General features: G+C 33.7%; 1 protein-coding gene across 2 annotated transcripts in view; it reads left to right on the plus strand.

Moving 5' to 3' along the window:
• LOC118181224 (uncharacterized) overlaps window positions 1-20,726 on the plus strand; it is a 162,363-nt gene that overhangs the window by 46,725 nt on the left and 94,912 nt on the right. The window contains exons 5-8 of one of the 2 annotated variants that reach the window (XM_035350310.2): window positions 3,724-3,999; window positions 6,736-6,990; window positions 15,758-16,036; window positions 17,530-17,787. In XM_035350310.2, coding sequence (XP_035206201.1) covers window positions 3,724-3,999; window positions 6,736-6,990; window positions 15,758-16,036; window positions 17,530-17,787 — 1,068 coding nt within the window. The remainder of the gene's footprint in view (window positions 1-3,723; window positions 4,000-6,735; window positions 6,991-15,757; window positions 16,037-17,529; window positions 17,788-20,726) is intronic. The other variant, XM_035350311.2, reaches the window with a different exon arrangement.

Here is a 20,726-nt window from a genome sequence, read left to right on the forward strand (position 1 = left end):
AAATTTAACAAGGGCGTATGTCGAGTCCTGCCCAACATGTCAAGCAGTTAATTATATTAATTTCCGCCCGGCCGGGTTTCCAAATAGTATTAAATCCGAATTTCCAAATGAAATAATTGGCATCGATTTATTGGGCCCTTTCCCAAAAAGTCAGTTAAATAAAAGTCGCTATCTCCTTGTTATGGTTGATCATTTTAGTAAGTGGACCGAAATTGTTCCCTTAAAACGAGCCTCCGCGAAATTAGTTACTGATTCTATTTTAAATAAATATATTTTAAAATACGGGGCGCCCCTAAAAGTTATATCGGATAATGGTCCTCAATTTGTAAGTAATATATTTGAAGACATGTGCCAAAAACTGGGCATACGTCATTTAAAAATGGTCCCGTATCGGCCGCAATCAAATATAGCGGAACGGGTCAATAGAAATATAGTGAAAATTATCCGTAGTTATGTTAAAAATTTTCATAAAAGCTGGGATAACTATGTCAATGAATTTGCTTTCTCCCTTAGGGCCGCAAAACATGATACAACGGGCAAAACTCCTGCTGAGTTATTTTTAGGCAGAAAGATTATAACGCCGTTAGATAAATTATTTTATGTGCAACAAAGAGCCCCAGAATTTAAAATGGGTGATATAGAAAAACTAATTAAGGAAGCAAAGAAAAATACGGAAGTAGCACAGAGAAAACAAAAACTCTATTGTGACTTGAAACGACGGGGAGTAACTTATAAAGTAGGGGATGAAGTTTTAAAAATTAAGCATTCACTTTCTTCAGCACCAGAAGATAAAACTGCCAACTTTTTTCCACGATTTGGAGGACCATATGTTATAGAAAAAATAACTCACGCTGTAGTAGTGTTAAAAGCCAGAAATGGTGAAACCTGCTCCGCAAACATTGATCAAATCAAACCCTACTATGATCGTAATAAAATGCAAATATTTTCAGATCTTTTGCAGGATCCGACACGGCAGACACCGCAGGCACAAGCTCCAGAGGTGGAAAAACGACAAGTACAAGGGCAAGCCATTAAGAGGCAGGAGCAAGTGAAAAGAAAGTTTCCCCGCGGAAAAATTGAAGGTAGCAAGAAAAAGAAGCCGTTCCACCGTCCAGAAAAGAGAGCTCACGATCACCCCCAGAATGAAGAAGGGAGAAGGACGACGTATGCAAAGAGAACCAGGAGAAATAACGGCAACTATAACCCGGCTCTAAAACGGAAGATCTACTCATCCGACAGGACTCTCCGCAGCAAATGTCGCCGAACTGCGGAAGGGCCACCAGCGACGGAGGAAAAGTTACAAGGAAAATTTGAACGGCCAGCAACGAGGTCCAAGCAGGAATACGAAAGAAGTTTCCCGGTTCCGCCAAGACCAGCTGCCATCAAACGACCAAGACCACAGGCAGAAGCGAAAAAGAAGGTATTCAAGGGTGACCGAACTGGAGAAAAAAGAAAGCATCTAGAGGAAGGCACTGAAGGGCGAGCCCGTACAAGAAGGAGGATAAATCAAACAACAATCTGCACGACGTTTCAGGACTGGGCCCAGAAACGAATGTCCGAATATCGCAAAGATAAGTAAAATTTTATGTTACTTTGCAAACTTAAGTTAATCTTTCATTCTTACTGCAAGTGGCAGATTTCAAGAAGTTTTACCTCATGCGAGGTCTACCTTTATCGCCAAAAGGGCGAGAAATGAGTTGTTACCGATTTTGGTATTATGTTTTTCAATTACTCGCGCGTAAAACTAAAGTTGATGTATAATAGCGTTGTGTAAAGACTTAAATATTGTAAAAAGTTATTGTATAAATATTATTTAAAACGTTCTGGCAAGAAAGAAGTTTTAGTCTGAAAGACTTTTTGAAATGTATTATTTCAATGTAGAAAGAATTGGCACTTGCTTTGAAAAGAATAGAAGTTAACAATGTACTACTAATGTATGTTTTCAAGTGTGTAAAATTAACGGCATGTTAATATGTTCTTATATACAATGTGAACTGTTATTTTAAATGTTAAGAAATACCGTGATATGGTAAAAGTGAAAGTAATGTTAAAATTTTTTTATTCGTGTGACTGTAAAAAGACTAAATCATGGTGAATATGTGTTAAAGGTTGAATGATGTAGTTAGGCTCTCTGACGCTACACTTCAGTGTTAGCCACTTTCAGAATAGTACCTCAGGGTTTAGAGTTGAAACTAGGGTGTGTTACGAGGTCTTGGTATGTTGAATTTTAACACGTTAGTGTTTTGATTGTAGGAGGAAGTGTTGAACACATAGACATAAACACATTCGTGTTTGGTGTTCTTTTACAACACATGTCAGAGAGCACGGGGAGAGATAACTAAAATAGTTATGAATGAGATAAGAATGTTAAGAGAAATATAATTATACATGTTACTTGCCATTTCATTGTGTAACATTTCATTAAACTAGTTTTCCTTCCAGATCGCTGGAAGGAACCAGATTTGAATAAAAGCTCCTGTTTAGATGCAGTACAGATGAAAAAAATTGTGTGTCCTGGGAGCTGCTATTGTAAAAACAAATTTCTTTCTTTTAAATTTCTAGTTTCTAGCGAAAAATGTTTGTAAAATATTGGCCTCGCGTTAGATTCTAGAGCTAAAAGTTTTCAACAAGGTCGTTTTAGACCTCAGTTTCAAACTAATTAACTCTGGCGGGAAGTATGTAAGGATCTTAAGTTTTACTAACGTTTATTTTATTTTAAATCTTTACTATCACTTCTTATTTTCTACTTCCGGCCAGAATTATAAGCGTTAATGTATTTATGCAAAGTTTGTCTGGCGAACGCCAAGTATTTAAGTTGTGGCTTTTTGCCAAGCGAGAGAGAGGAAGCAGTGAGTCGAAGCAGGCCGCTTACCTTAGAAGTTTTACTCAGTTGCTGGTTGCCTTCCAGGCTAGAGGTTTTAATCCTCTTGATAATTTTTAAACGTATTGTAGTGTTCACAGTTCTCTGTACTACATACGGCTTCCTGTTAATATAAGGCCAATCTTCCACGTTTATTATTTCAAAGTTAAGTTAGCGTTTAGTTATATTTTTTTTATATTCTTACGTTTAGACCACAAGTGGTGGGTCATTGTATTCCGAAGTACGGAAATTATTGTAAATAGAGAAAAATAAAGGGTTTTGTATACCCTTATTGTGTATCCTGTCTACTTCCCACAGTGATTGAACATAGCTTTAGTAAGCTCTCTGTTCCGAGTCAGGTCCTTGCATGTTCCCGAAGAAAGTAAGACGGAACATTGAACCTGATAACTCTTTGGACTAAAATTTGTTTATTGCACTGTATTCTGCATCGAATGTAAAATCAATACCCAGTATCTAAGTATCTATTTCTTGTTTCGCCTACTTTTTATTTTTCAGATGAATTAATAAGGCTTACTATTGATTAATTGATGTATTAAATTTATTTAAATTTGATAATAATATTAATATTAACTTAAATTTGCAGGAGTAGATTGCAAAATTTGTGTTATCGTATACGGGGTTTTTAAAATTGTTATTGATTTGTTATCAATTTACTTATTTTAAACTTAATTTTTTTTACTTACATTTTAACGTTTTATTTTTGTACTGATTTTCATTAATTGTACACTAAGCGAGATATTAATAGTCTTAATGATATTATATATGCGTCTTATTGATAAAATAAGAGAGACTACTGTGTATGTTCATAAAATAAAGCGAATAATTTGATGTCGCTTTCCCAGCAACATCCGATGGAGGTCCGGCTGAGATCCTACTCCTAGGCAATGTGGAACATCCTTACAGTCTAATCGAATATGAAGATGTAACAGCTGAGGAGTGCGGTGAACTGTGTCTTCGAAATATCCTCTTTCCCTGTCGATCTTTCCTATCTGGACGAGTGGACAGCCGACTTTACTGTGGATTGACCCACCAAAATCGAGAAGGTCTGGTGCAAAATCCTGAAAGTCTGCATGCTTCTAGAAGTCTGAACTATTACGAGATAGCGAGAAGTGTAGAAGGTAGGGATTTGGACTATTTTGGCTTTTTTCATTTGTCATGCCAAATTTGCTATTTTTACTTCAGTTTATTATTTTTCTGTCTTCTATATTTCGTTTTCTGCCTTCTATCTTTCTGTATTTCGTTTGATTGTTACGCGGCGTAAAAGCGCTGCGTTCATTTGTCTCAAAAACCGCGACGCAGCGCTTAGTGTGTTTTTATTGCTCCGTGGCTGTGAACGTACGTAGTCTGACTTCACGCGTACTTTGTAACACGAGTGCATTCTAAAATAACTGCGTCGCGGTTTTCGAGACAAATGAACGCAGCGCTTTTGCGCCGCGTAGCAGTCAAACGGTTAATGTTGGCTGTTTTGCTGCTAGCTGTTTATAGCTTTGTAAAGATAACATTTTTTGATTTAAACTTCTCAAATTTGTTTAGGACTCAAATTCCTTTAGATCCCTTGTTCATACCCTATTTTAAAGTGCAGAAAACGCTATAGCATCATGCTAAAATCTGATTATTAAGAGAGATTAGAAAGAGGGGAAAAATTGAAAGGCTATTCAATTTAATGTTTCGCCAAAGGATTTTCAAATCCTCCGGTGCGACTCTCTCATATATATATATATATATATGAGAGAATCGCATCGGAGGATTTGAAATATCCCTCATACATAATATCCAATTATATTCTGCAGGCTGCAGTAATAGTGACAAAATTTATAAAATGCGACGAAATTTTAAATTCGAGACATTTTCAACTTGGAAGAGTTGGCGATGATTAAATAAAGTATTTTGCAAAGCAATACATCTTTGTGGTAAAAATAAGTAAACGTTGAATAAGTGACTTACAGTGATGCTTGGCTCAATCAGGTTGGAATGATGCTCACTGGAGACTATATAGTCTTTAGAGACGAATCCCGCTTCCAACTGTATCGTGACGATCATCGAAGACGTGTCTGGAGACGCCCAGAGTCATAAGAGGCAGGACGGTGGTACGTCGACACCATTCTGAGACCTGTTTTGCTACTTTTCCCTGGCTTTATTTTTCAGCAGGATTATGCCATACCACATACGGCATGTGTTCCTATGCTACGGCACGTGTTACGTGTTGCTAACTGTCTTGCAGTTTGTCAAACACTTCCTTGGCCGGCCAGATCGCCCATCGAGCATGTCTGGGATATGATGGGAAGGCGACTGCATCTACCAGGAAATGTTGATCTAGCCCAACAATTGCAGCAAATTTGGCAAGAAATACCGCAGGAAACCATCTGGGAGCTTTATCAGTCTATGCCACGCCTTGTGGCAGCTTGCATTCATTTGTTAGAGGTGGCTCAACACCTTATTGAGCTTGTTACTTGTAACTATGAAATAAATTCCTCAATTGTTCTGAAATTTTAATACTTTTAATCTGAAATTTTAATCCTTTGTTCTGAAATTTTAATCCTTTTAATCTGAAATTTTAATCCTTTGTTCTGAAATTTTAATTCTATTCTGTACATAATCTTCTTGTCCACCAATTTTTGTCTCCACTGGACAACTCCTTCTTGATGCGTCAGTTTTTTTGTTGTGTTTTGTTATACAGTGTACATAACTAATTAGGAAAATATACATTAAAAATAAGAAAATAAAGTTAAAAAACATTAAATAATAAAACAGCGGTAAGCCCCGGGGACTTAAAACAAAGCAGAAAAAACCAATAAATAAAGGCGAAACAAAATAAATAAATCCCCTGTAAGACAACATTTGATGAATCTATTCAGTTAATTACATATTAGAAAGTTAAACAGAATAAAAGAAAGGAGCTATTCGGTGTCGAATCATGTAATGTAATGTGTGCCTTCAGTGTCATCTCTTAGTAATTAAAGTTTGCAATGTTCTTAAAAACTATCAGTTGGTAACGATATACAGTGCCTATTAGGTGCCTCCACAATAAAATGGCTACCACTTCTGGCCTTAGTAGTGGCCAATGCCGTTATAGTAAAGTGCCCGCCATTTGTAAAAAAAAAAAAAATATACATATATATATAAAGTATTTCTCCCGCCTTCTTAGCATGTCTTCGTGGTGTAGTGGTCAGCACACTCGGCGCGTATTCGAGAGTTTCGTAGTTCGAGGGCATTGCTTATTTTTCATGTCTCTTGGTTCGAAATAACCTAATGTCTCTACAACAATACAAATTAAATAGATTTTAAATTGTATCAAATAAAAATGTTAAAAATATAGGTTTAAATTCCTAAGAAATGTATTCATTGCTTTTAAATTTCTCTGTTTGTAAAGCAATTATAGTCTGATTAGATTTCAAAAGATTTTATTCTCGACCGAATTGCAACGTTATGAAAACTGGCTTTTCACTTGTAAGACTACTTGGATACTATAGCAAGGCTATTGTGCTTTGCTGAATGGTTCCATTTAACAACATGTATATTCCTTTACATTACATTACAAAATGTAATATAAAGAGGAAAATGAGCCAACAATTTTGGAAAAACGTCCCTCAAGGTATTTCTAACACCAAAATTATTAAGAAATACGTACACTACTTTTGAAACTTCCAGATTATTGCAAAGGCACGAACGCAATGAGTTCTTAAAGTTAAAAAATAAGTGAGAATTTCTCTTCCATATACTTTAAATTGAAATCTGACTACTTTGTAATGTTGATTAATGATGGTGTTATGCGAAGGAGGGAAGAATTGAGTGAAGTCATCAAACTAAATGATTTAAATGGTTTCTAAGATCAAATATCTTTTTATCTCTTGCAGCATGTGACTCGAGTGATCTTCACTTCGAGATGATGTCGGGGGTTGTCCTGAATCTTGCACCGTATACTGTGACTACCGACCTGACTCCTAGCGAATGTCTGCAGCGATGTAAAGACGATAGGAGGTGTCGTTCAGTGGGAGTGGACTACAAGAAGGGGGCTTGTCAATATAATTCCGAAAGCATCGGGCTATCATTAGACCCTAAATTGCAGCAGAATGGAAATTTCAATTATTACGAGAAAATTTGTCTTCCAGGTAGGTAATTGTCCTATATTACCATTGTTCTATGTTACCTTTTTTTTCCTGCAGAATGTTTGTAGGTCTTTTTTTTCGGGGGGGGGCTAGTAATCAGAGTATCTACAACGTTTTAGGAAGGAAATGTCCCTTCCTTCTTCCCATTTAATTCAAGTTAATAAACAGTAATAAGAGTAATAATATTCATTATTCTGTGAAGTATCACGTCAATGATGGATTAATCATCACTGGTTTGATATTTCACAGAGACACATCATTGTCATGCTGTTTTACAGTTACTAATTCATCGTTATCCTGATAATTTACGGAAATTCTGTCAAATCAGATGGTTAATTAACCATCATTAGCTTCACTGCGTTTTTAAAGAAATATCATCATGTTAACTGTTAACGGGAAAAATGTTAAGAACTATTTAAAATAATGAAAGTAGGCACAAGTTTTCTTAAGTTCTTACTAATTAAAAATGGCTATGAGAATGCTTTATATTTCTATTATACCTGTTAAACCCAATTTTTCTTAGAGGTATTAATTCAGAGCCCACCAAAATGGGCGAGTGGTTGAGTCTGCTGAATGCTCGCAGTTCGATACAATTTCAAAATCCAATGCATGGGCTGGCTACGTAGATGTTTTCATGATTTTCTTGATATGAAACGTAAATAAGCAGATAGCCCTCGTTTTGATTTGTCTTAATAAATTAATGCAAACTTTTAAGCTAGTTTCACATGTTTGTTCGATTATACGGGTTACTAGTGTTTGACGTTACTGAACCTATGCTATAAAATAAATAACTTCAGTGTATGGAGAAATACTTTAACAGAAATAAATGTAAAAAAGGTCAAACGATTCTGCTAGGAAGTGTCTAATATATACCTATAATTCTTTCATAAATTGCAGTAATGCTTTAATTATTCATGTAGAATGTTGGATAGGTATCTAATAGGTGAAATATTTGTAAAAAGCATCAATTATAGTCAATTCCCGATATATAAGAGACGACGTCCACGATTAACTGAAAATCGTGGTTAATACGGGGACAGGTAATCAAGCAGAAAAAGGTAAAGAGCTCGTATTATATTTAACAGAAGAATACTATTAGCAATTTTCTTCTATTTTCTATCCATTCACTTTAAAGAATAAGTACAGTATGTTACGTAAATCAGAGCAATATGAAAAAAAGTGAATAACGGAAGAATAAAAGTCATTAGAAGGAAAAAAGCTAAGTTATGAATAGCATTAAAAATATATTTACAAGAGAAATTGAACTATGCCATTGAGTTAAAACTTGAGTAAACCTATAAATTAGAACTTCTTGTTTTATTGTACAATGCCTGCATATTTTGGATTACACACTATTAAACTACTTGCTGTTGCGAATTTCACAAGTGGTTAAGATTGCTGAATACTGGTAGTTGACCTGGTTTGAGGTCGATTCCAGAACGGGTTGGCGCGTAGTTAATTTTCTCCATATGTAATGCGAATACTCCCCAGTGTCTTTCAGAAAGTTCTCAACAACGGCATTACTCATCTTGAGAGGATATCCGCGTGGCTTTACCATATGCAAATGTCCTAATCAAAACCAATACGAACTGTTTTGGATAAAAACACCATCTGCTGTCACTGCAGTTGTTCTGCGCATTTTTTTTCCTTTCTTGTACTTTACGTGAACAGCTTTGTTTTACATTTATAAATCAAGATAATAATTTTTCCATCATTCTTCCATAATTTTTCCTCCATAATTTCCATTAATTTGTTCTAGACTGCTTATGGTTAACCTGTCCTCATTTAATCAGAGCTGAGTATAAATAAAATAGAGATTTATTATTACATAATGGTTTTATGCCTTTAATTCAAACCGTCGGCTAAGCGATTATAGTTATAATTTGAGAGAAAAATTAATCTTGTATGATTTAGATTAGAATGAGTTCCGAAACTGGATATTTACGAGGCCGCTTGAAAGATACATTCTGAGCAATGACAATATTTGGCAACATAGAAAACATACATAATACTAAATGCACGGCAACGTAACGTAACATAACAAAATGAAAATTCAAAACCTTCGAGAGAGTTTGTTAAAAATGTTTTATTATCAAAATAAATTTAAGAAAAATTATTTATGTTATTAAAACATCCGAGATTAAATTACTGAAACACTCATATATTATTTTGAAATCTCACGATTTCTTACCGCAGCATTGCGATTCCTTGCTATAATTTTGGGGAAATTTTCAAGATTTTCTTTCGCAAGACTACAAACATAATTAATAGTATACAACGTTTTAGTCCTCTTAGCTTTTTTTCTGCAAAACTGTTAAAGATTTTAAAGCTGTTACCTTACTCAACAACTACCAATAACTTGTAATCTGCCAACCTATGCAGTTGCTTAATGAGGTTGTAATGTTGTAATGCAGAAACAGTAAGATTATAAGGGTTTATAATCTTACTGTTTCTGATTGTACATTAAAAACAGAGATTATTTTTAAGTGATCAGAATAACAATGCAGTACTGTTGTTGCTTTTGTACACTACAAACTAATGCAGCGTTGTTATTTGAAAGCTAAGTGAAAGATCTCATGCCCAGGGAACGGCAGCATCTCTCAGATAGTCTGATACACAATTCTATGATGAATGCTGTGCTGATGTAACGAACTTCTCGTGAGTTAGTATATATATATATACATAAATAAGTATTAACTAAAATTTTTAATAGATTCAATAACAATTATTTTACTCTTTATCTTCTAGGAGATAATATCATAAACAAGAAATTATTAGTTGATTATAAATATATATAATTTCGAAAACCATATTTGGATAGATGGACAGATAGAAATATATGTAGATATTATATGATTTTTTATTGTTTTTAGGTTTTATTTTTAACGCACAACACAACTAATAAGCATTTCATAATCCAAAAGAGAACCAGTGAATTTTTAAGCTAAAGCATTCCTTCCATAAAAAAAACTCTTTTCCACAAGTTCCATTTTTCCCAAAGACAAGGAAGCCCGTCACTTTTCGTTCTGCAGGCATCGTCTAAAGAATCACGAAAACCTAAAATATTGAGAAGCTTAACGTTCGGAAGAAAATTCGCCGAGCAAGCGAAAATAAGCATTAAAGAATCATTAGTTTTTTTAGGCTGAACATAAATGGTTAGGACAAGCCTTGGAATTTGGTGACTCAGCTTCTTTCTGGAAGCTCGGCTCTGTCAATCTTTATTTTTTGATTCTCCAGAACGGATATATTTTTGTCTTTCTACTTCTTTTATTTTGTATTTTATCCGTAAGTTTTTTTCTTCTTTTCCGTTTAAATTCTTTGAATCAGAAGGAAAGGTATAGTAAATGTTACAACGTCCAGATGGATATAATAGCTAAGTAAATGTGTAAAGTTTTGAAAATATAATATTATGGTATTTTTAAGCGTTAATTTTATGAAACGTTTACGAATTGGAAAACCCAACTATAAAACGTATGGTGTTTTACGTACGCTAGTTTTAAGAAAACCACGCAGATGCGAAAAAGAATGCTTAAACTATCTATTTCAGTGGTGAATTAATTTTTGAAAAAGAGCAGCAAAATAAATATTATGGTTTCTTTTTTCCAACTTTTGGATCAGCAAAATGTGAATGAATATGCTTAGGAAAATATTTGATATTTATTTAAAGCTTACTAATACTATTTATTTGAATAATTAATTGTTTGCACCAAAGCAAGCGAGGTTTAACTGCCGTCAGAGGGATATGATTGTGGAGGACATTCTGAAGGAAACTGTCTTATACACATAAAGAGAAACCACAAAATCTCCACGTAGCCGTCTCATTTACAAGGAACTAACCTATGATTGGCGAAAGGATAACAGAAGCATTTATCTCTATGATATCTCAAAGTACTTTTTTCTAGACTACTGCCTACTTACAGGCGAAGTTTTCTATTTCAATAATTAACTATCTTCTATTTAATTAATTTCATGGTTTTAATTCCATGAACGTCTCCTATACTGGATTCGATAGATTGTAAAAAGAAGAGCAGTAAAGGTTTGTTTAAAATAGGAGTTAATCCTGAGTTTTTCCACTAAAATGTGACTGCAGTTGAAACCTGGTGCTTTGCTTATGCTCCTGCTTTATGTTACGTCACAGTAATTTCGATTTCGGAAATAGTGAATAAAGACCTTATTGGTGACATTTTTGATCGGAAAAAAATCCTTCTTAAGGAATTTGTTTCCGATTGATAGAAGGGAACATCACATTTTAAAAGGGCGTAAGAGTCAAACTTCTGAAGAGAATTCAGCGCGTTAAGCTTGAAGAAACTCGATCAAATAACTAGTTTTTACTACACGACAATGCACCATCACATAATTAAATTTTCATCAGACGTTTTCTAGCATAAGACATGCGTCAGAAATTTCAGTTACCCCCTTTATTCCCCAGGTCTGGCACAGAGGGCTTTCTATTCACTGTAGTGAAGTCGCATCTTATACATGGTTATTTTGATACCACTGAAGCAGGTGCCTGTTCTTAGATGCGATTCATGTCTATAAATTTGAAATTGTAGAAGAAGAATTATTTTTTAACTCATTCGTGTAGTAAATATCCTTATCAATTGCTTTAAATTTACAATTTTGCATTGTGCCATCGATTTTATTTAGAATCAGGAATTCAAAGTCTTTTCTAATTTTGCCTATGTATACTGTTTAATGCTAGCGTCATTAATAACACAACATTTTTCACGAGGGCAAAGGAAAGAAATCTCTCTCTCTTTTTCTCCCGCAACGTGAGATAGTTGACCCGCTTTAGCATCTTGTATCCTGCCTTCGCATAGCATTAAAGCAGGAAAAAATGAGTGTTCGTTGATCACTGAATTTAGTGCAATTTATATTACGTTTTGGGGACTGATTCAAAGTTTATACTATAGTTTAAAGTTGTTTTGTATTGTTAAAAGTTGTGAAATTAAAGTTGGCTTATTTTATAGGTGTTTATTCTTATTTCTGTGATTCTTTGAAAATTTCACATGATAATGTGTAAAATCTGCAACATTAAGTAAAGCAGCTTTTTTTGTTAGAAATTTGATGTAAATGAAACAGAGGAACTTTTAAAGTACTTAATTCAGCCGATATTTCGATTCAGATCGTGTTCTAAGAAGATTATTTTGAAATGATAAACTTTAACAGGCATGTGCAGTAAATATAAAGGTAAAAATACGAGGCATACTCAAACTATATAATGCAGAAAAACTAGTTAACAGTTTCTGTTGTTAAAAAAAAAAGGTGTTCGTTTGGCGTGATTGTAAGCTATTGGATTTAAAAAGTTCATTGTGATCTTAATATCTATTTTAAGACACGAAAAATTTCGTTGAGATCCTGACTTGAATTATGCCAGTGTCCGGGGGCTTTTTAACGTTTTTTGAGCGAAATCATAACTATAGCCAGAACGCACTGGAGCTTCAAATCTGACAAACTCCGTCATATACCTGAAATACAATATTAACGAAAATACCGTTAAAAGAAAATATCAGTACAGCATTTTATTTAGGTATTAGTAAACTAGAAACAGAATAAACGATTGAATTTCCATAGGAAGAACAAAATGCGTGGGAAAACATTAGCAAGTGGGAAAGACAATGCTTCTTGCAAAATTGGGAAATCTAAAAGAAATTTTATGAGCTATATTCATTCGGTCAGAATGTGTTTAAATGAACTAGAAGCCAATTATGAAAATGCACATATATCTCAGTGCGAAGAAAAGTATTTCTCTGCCCACTAACCATAACTATAGTCATGAGTACATTTTTGGGTGTCTCCGAATGAAAATATTTGTTTCGTTTTATCAAAAAAGTATATTTATAAAAAGAACTGGACTGCATATTGGTTAGCGGATGATTATTAGTTTGAAAAGCAAGGTGAGAATTTGAATCCCATACAAGGATCAGTTAGTTACGTGTTTTTACGCCTTCTCTCGAGCGTAATATCATATTAGATCTAGGGGTGACCTTGTACAACGTTTATGGCGATGAGATGGCTATATGACTTACCGGTTCGGCTATTCTGGACAAATGCGTGAGAAGTGAAGTGTGTCCGGCCATTTGGAAGGAAGGGGGGGGAAGAGAGGAAAAGAAACCTACATTTTATTCTCTGTATGTCTTATTATTATGAACTTATTTACCTTCCATTTCTTTAATTATTTCACTTAATGGTTTTGGCTTTATGTGAATTTATTATTAAATTTCTCCTTTTTATTTCATTTTTATATTTTAATTCATTATTTACTTAAATATTATTAACTTAATTTATTAATATTTTCATCCCTTTATATTTTATTTAATTTTTCATTATTTATTACTTTTTTTTTTTTTTTTTTTTTCCCTCTCATTTCTGGTGGCATTTAGAGTTCCAGCACTTCAAATTTAGAAATAACATCCTTTCTTTAGTACTAGAACATGCTTAGAGCTTTTTATATACAAGCGATCAAAAATAGATCTTAGTAAAATAAGCATATTTAAAATATCTATAAACCTTTATAAAGATAATATACTAAAAGCAATAAAGTATTAAATCGATAGACAAATTACGCCTTCATGTAATAAAAGCTGCCTTAATTAGTCTGTGGATTACACAAATAGTTAAAAGTACGTAAAATGGAATAATTTAAATAAAATTAAAAAATAACATGAATATGTCTTATTGCATGAGCAAAATAATTTTGTAAATTGCAATTAAAAATCGTATGAATACCATATAAAAGAAATATCGATTGTTTAGTCTATTTCAATCAAAAATTACAGTCACAGCCAAATAAGCCATAAAGACAATACACAAAATAAAAATTTTTGTTTCTGCAAACATAATGTATATCGAAAAATATAAAATCAATTACCTGTATTGTGGAGCTGTAATATGTGCAAGAAAACAAGTGAAAAGCTTAAATCTAGTAATAAGCGAGTCTGCGAACTTTCTTGAATGCAGGAAAATTTCCTTCTAATTCTAGTCTTTGCGAAATTTTATTAAACTTATTATAAGTATTAAATCGTAACGCTAGTTCTATGAATAGCTTGAACTAAAAGTTTTCTGTTTGTCTCTTGAGATTGAAAGTAAACTTGCGCATAAATCTATACCTAGTGTAAATAACATCAGTATTTCATAACATGATAAGTGAAATTTAAATAATTTCAATCTCTGATTTTGCTAATTTCAGCATAAATGCACCTGCTTTAATCTTTTATGTGTCTCTGCGATGAATTAATTATTGTTTAGCATAACGTATTTACTGATTATACTTCGAAATATGCTATAGTGCGATATGCATCAGTTAAACAAAACTGAATTATGACTGAAGCATATAAAATGTTAGCAAGTTTTTTCAGAAAAGACTACAATTTCAGCATTTCAGAAACTCATAAATTAAAAAGTTTTTATTGCGGACATTTCATTTTTACATTCTGTGCCATAATTAACATTATATAATATAAAGCATTTTATTCATCGAACGATCGATGGAACACTTCCCCAAGAAACACAAAAGATATTCACAACCTTTTCTTACTCCAGACGATAAAAGCGAATAATAAAATTTAATTACTACTCCCGTCTTTCTCTTTAGCCTTCTCCGACTGCTTTCCTGTGCGTTCTATTTTCTTTCTCATTAAAATAACCGGGGCGTCCTTTAGAACGGACGATTTTGCGGTCTTATCGAAACACATTCTTAGACTGCTTCCGAATTTAAGGGAAGTAGATATGTTCGAACAAAAGATATCAAAGATCTCGTCAGGATAAAAGATCCAGAAAGGGAAGGGAGAACCACCCCTCTTACCTTTTAATGAATTTTCGGAGACGATAGCAGAATTTGTGTCCATTTGCAACATTCCATTGAAAGATGCTGTCGTTTGGATATTTATATAGTCGTTGGGTGACTTAATAGTAAACGTGGTAAATATATATGTATATATAGAACAACATATTTCAGAATGATAAATTCAAACTGAGTTCAGTGGAATCCCGGAACATAAAGGTTCCGCAATGTATTGATATTTGTCATTGATTACTTTAATCTACATTATTTTATTACAGGGGACAACATTAGTATACAGTCTTTTAAAGGATTTCGCAATGTTTTGCGGAACGTTTTAGGGATCAGCAGCATTTTTTGTTTAAAATTCTTTGCATTTCCACAACATTTTCTCATTCGAAATATTTGAGGGGCTCCGCATTATTTTAATTAACTAAAAGACAGATAATTTAAGCAAGCAATTTTTCAATTCCACAACAGTGTTTAATTTGTAACTGATTATGTTTGAAAGGTTTTTAAATATTCTTACTCATTATCGGGTAGCATTCGAGCAAAATATTTTTTAAGAATTTCAAAATATTTTTACAGAATATTTAAGGTAAAGACATTATTTTCTCATTCACATTAGATTTCAGGGAATTTTGCATAACTTTTTTCGAATTTCTGCTACCGTTTTATGAACTGCTAGACAGGCATTTCTGTAAAATATTTATTTAGAATACTATCATACAAGTCATAATTCATAAAATTCTTCAGGGGACCCGCTTATTTTTATGAAAAAACAGTAACCTAAAGTAACGGTATTTGTAAATCCTGTGCTAATGATATTTTTAACCTGAATGCTTAATTAATTTAACGAATAAAAAAGTATTTCCAGCATGCACATCGATCTATGCTATGGGATAGTTGTTTATACGTCACCTAACAAAGAATTTCTAAGTTTATTTCTTCTAGTTTAATTATTTAGTTAAATGGATTTATTTTATCCAGGAACTCAGTGCACTCGCGAATGGGCCTTCGAACGCAGCAAGAATAAAGAATTGGTGGGAATCGAACACGAGAAAGTACTCGTTGAAGCCAATTCGAAAGACGAATGTCAGCTGGCCTGCCTCCATCATACCGAATTCGTCTGCTTATCTGCAGAATTCAACTACCAACTCAGCGAGTGTCGTCTCAGCCCTTACAATCGATTTTCGTCCACGGAAAAAGGGGTGTTCCTAACTAATTCGAGATTTGTCGTCGACTATTTTGAAAACAACTGTATCTCAGGTGAGTAAAAATAAAGATCGTCTATTATTATACCCCACAAAGAAAATCTCTTCGAAGTTTATTTTTTGCAGTCTTCAGATTTTGCATCGTGGGAATGCATGTAAATGTCCAAAATGCTTATTGTAACATTAATAATTAATTACAGCATCACTTCTTATCAAACATAATTAGGTGGTTGTAGATATGGATACGCAGCTAATATATACATACCGAGGAATCCGAAAGTAATAGAAAAAGGGAGAATTCAGTAATTTAGAAACTGTAGATAGAGCATGATGCGCAAAGAAATATGGGAATGTTTTATTGTCATGATAGTTAAATTTTCCCCCCGAGAAATGATATTCCGGAGAGGTGGTATTTTGTGTGGGACTGTGTGAAAGTCCATCCACAAGATGTAGAATCTTTACAAAATCAAGGGATGGAAAACAATGAAGCCTGCCTGGCAAACGTCTTGCTCTTTTAAGAGATAGTATCTCCCTGCAAGAGCGGCAAATGCTCCAGAGTGTACGGAGTATTGATATAATGTGGTAGTCCTCCACACAGGCTTTTTCCAGCATCTGATGCGACTGACATTTCATAAAGATCCTATCATCAGTCGCTCTTTCCCACACAAATGACGACCAGGATCTAACAGACCTTACACTACGTGACATTTGGTTATGGGCTTACTGCTTGTCCAAGCGAGAGAGACTGGGTTTGGCGCGCTGCCAAGAAAATGGAACAAGCCAGGGGGGAAAGGAAGGTCTGTAGGGACTGAAAAATACATTTGCTTGGAATTTCCTTCAGTGATCTCAGAGTGTTCTTAGCTTCTCCCTTTTGCGCTTGTTTAAATTAAGTTCTTTCCATCTCAAGATCGTTGTATCAGTCACAATTAATTATAATGTAATACTTTTGTGTTTTTTGTCTAATACTTTTGTGTTCATCCGCAGCAACCCATGTTCTTTATTTTCACTCCGAGAAACAAATCGGAGCGATCAGTAAATCACGTGACCAGTCTCTTCAAAGCAGTACTTGAAGTCACGTGTTTCCAGAGCTTAGCTGACGTTATTGACTATGGTAAAAGGAGTGAATCACATTATGTGAAAAAATTACAGTTGAAATCACTTTTGTGTTGTGCAGAGTGTCGGTCCGCTCTGATGGTCATTCTTATCTATGACGGCTGACACACCGAACAATTGTAATCCCGCCTGCGTTGCAAACTATGCTGCTGTTCTGTATGGAGCACTACCCGTCTGTAAAAAATGTGACTGCTCTACCAACAAAATCTTTCTTAAGGAAACAAAATTGAGGTGCTTCTGCGCATTTGTGTAAAACATCGCATCTTGCTATTGTTTATTTTTGAATTATTGAATTTTTACATTTTTTGTTACATTTAGAACATCAATTATGCATATATACACCATATAAGCGTTCAGTTTTAATTTTAAACACCAAAGATCTATTTTATTTATTACATTTTAATTTTAATTAAATTATAGTTTCATTTTTTTCAGAACCTCGGGGATTCTGTAATACAAAATTAATAAAAAAAGTCAAACTTCTGCTAGCCGAGAGAGTGACGTCCGCCAGTAACGTGGACGAATGCCGCAAACATTGCAATGAAAACAAAGAATTTGTCTGCCGGTCGGTCAGCTTCGATCCAAGATATGGGACATGCTCCCTGTCGCACCACACTAGACGATCTGCCCCTCCGGACTCCCTGATCCGCTCTGATGCCAACGAATTCCTTGAAATCGCAACATGTTTCGATGGTAAGCACAAGTTGAATTATTTCTTCTTTGATAGGAAAGATGAGGGTATAGAATTTCCCACGAAACGCATCCAAGTCTTTTCTTTATGAAAGAACAAAGTTATAAGTTTGTAACAAAACAAAGAAAATCATAAGTAAAGGATTCTGCTTGAGATTGGCGCTAATTTTGTGCTACGAGGGATACACTGACGCCATCTGTGATCGCCAGAAGCAAATACCCCATACAAAACGTTAACTTAATATATGAAATGCACAAAATTCCTGCTTCATTTAAAAATTTAAAAGATCCATTCCTGTAATATACGTATAACTAGGATTATTGATGAAAAGGATGATGATGCATGAAATAGAACTTTAAATAATTACTTGATTCTAATCAGAAACAAATGAATTTGAATGAAACCATGTTTTCATCAAATATTCACTTATAATTTTATTTTCTGAAACTTATCCTAAAATATCGTATTTTGGAGTCTTACTTCCATTTTTATTGGCCACAGATTTTTGAATGTGTGTGTGTTTTCAAATATTTAATCGTTCAAAACTATCCTCAGCATTTAGTTTTTAGGAATTTCTCTTTGAAAGGCGCATTGTTCTAGCTTCATATCTATATAGCTTCATATCTTCGAACCCTGCAAACCATTTAAAAGATTTGAGAACCGGAAACTGGAATCTTTTTTCATATAGTCATTCAAATCTTTGGAATCTTAACATGAAAAATCAATTAAATCTTTTATTTTAAAACTAGTGAAAGATTAGGGTTTACTCTTGTCCAACAGGATTGTTGCAATTTTAGTAGACATGGATCACCAATGTTATATAGAGCCGGCATCAAATGCTACACTCTTAATTTTTTGGAGAGAATTTTACATTCCATTTGTAATGTTTATCTTTAATGATTCTTAAAATAATCTTATTCCTTTTAAGAAAACGTCATTTATCAAACTTCTTTTAAGATTTTACTTACTAAATTTGATTTGCATATTTTTAATACACATATTTAAAAACTGTGCACTTAAATACGTTTTTCTTTAAAAGAAGACCTAAGTTTTAACATTGTCTTATTCATAACTTTTAATATTACATTAAAGTTTTATTTTTCCCGTATTCTTAGTCGAAGGTTTCGAATCTCTTTCAAGTGTGAAATACGGTGCCTGATTTTAAACCTAGTCTGAAATAAATGACTGCGAAATGGAAGGAAAAAAATTGAAAATACTTGAAAAAATATTTCAAATCATGATAGAGAAATCTAGGAAGGTAAACAAAAAAGAATTTTCGAACTTGAGAAAAAGTGGAGATGGAAGAATTTCGCGGAATCTTTTTTCTAAGAATTTTAAGTTAAAACAAGTTCATGTGAAGAAAGAATACGTACGTTCTTTTTTTTCGTCTTTACGGTTGAATATCGCTAGTTATGCTTCAGAAAGAAAAACGAGAGGCACGAAAAATGTTATTTTTGATTCTCAGAAGCTCCAAAACGTGATTTTCAATCGCATTCGGAAGACACGTGGTATCGAAAAGGTGTTATCAAAATTGGACAGAAAACTATAGCTGACACGCAATTGTTTCAACTTTTTTATCCTTTATTAAACATTAAAGAAAGCATATGTACCGAGGTACTTAATACAGGGCATTAGAAATACATTTTATTTGGCATTAGAAACATTTTGTAAAATTTTGTAAATTAACGCTGATTTTTGTTGTTTGACTTCTGAATTAATATGCAAATGTACAAAACATAAACATAACTTGAAAATTGCAAAAATGTACTCACCGAAACTCCTACAATCACAAAATGGCGGCCACACCACGTGCAAAAAAGAAAGCAAAATGTAAGCCTGTTTGGGGCTTCTATAATTAAGACACAATAACACGCGGAACAAATACTAATTCAGAAGTCAAACAACAAAAATCAGCGTTAATTTACAAAATTTTCACAGGACTAGTTTCGATGGTTTTACCGAACCATCATCTTCAGCTGCAAAACCGCAAAAATTTTTTGCGGTTTTGCAGCTGAAGATGATGGTTCGGTAAAACCATCGAAACTAGTCCTGTGAAAATTTTGTAAATTAACGCTGATTTTTGTTGTTTGACTTCTGAATTAGTATTTGTTCGGCGTGTTATTGTGTCTTAATTATTAGAAACATATTAAAAATTAAACAAAGCATGCCCAGATACTTAACGGTTAGCTTTATAAATGTATTTTATTGATTACAACAAAATTGGGACAATAGTTAAGCGAGTGAAGCACTTGCTAACAGTTAGAAAGGCCATCAAATTAATAAAATGTAAGAAATGTGTTTAAAAAAAATGAAACACTAATTGCTAATTTTCAACTTTGAAACAATTTGAGAAACACTATTAAAACTATTTAAAGGAACGAAACTATTAATTACTTTCTGTTGTTTGATAAACTGGTTACAATAATTTAAAAGCGTTATATTCTGGACTGCGCGTTTCCCTCTCGGCGTTAAGTGAACGATTTTCTCTCTTTACTTAATCTTCCGTCTTCCTCATCTGTCTCATTAACTAGTGCTTCTCAGTTTACTTCCAGGAGGCTTAGTTTCAGCATCATAAATAAAAGAATTACAGTAATTAAGACGGATTTTGTATCATAAGCAGCCTCAGACAAATTGTGGTTAGCTTAATTAATAACATCAGTTCATTCTCACAGCTGATGCTGCTCATTTTGAAAAGTATTGCTGCGTACAAAAGTTTCTAATAAGAAAATGTTTTGCTGCAACTAACGTCCGCCGATTCAAATTTATGGTACTGAATGCGTTGACAGAATGCGCCTAGCAAAAAACAATGATGCTTTACTTGTCTCGTCATAACCTAAAATGTAGCTCTTTATCTCTGTTCCTGCTGCAAGAACGCACACTGTAATGCAGATTAGTTTAACTTGTATTATTCACTTAAACAAGATTGCCTTTGCTATTTATT

The sequence above is a fragment of the Stegodyphus dumicola genome, chromosome 4 (assembly GCF_044657685.1).
Source record: "Stegodyphus dumicola isolate Sdum_Otavi_A_Nest chromosome 4, ASM4465768v1".
In the NCBI taxonomy this organism is placed as follows: Eukaryota; Metazoa; Arthropoda; class Arachnida; order Araneae; family Eresidae; genus Stegodyphus; species Stegodyphus dumicola.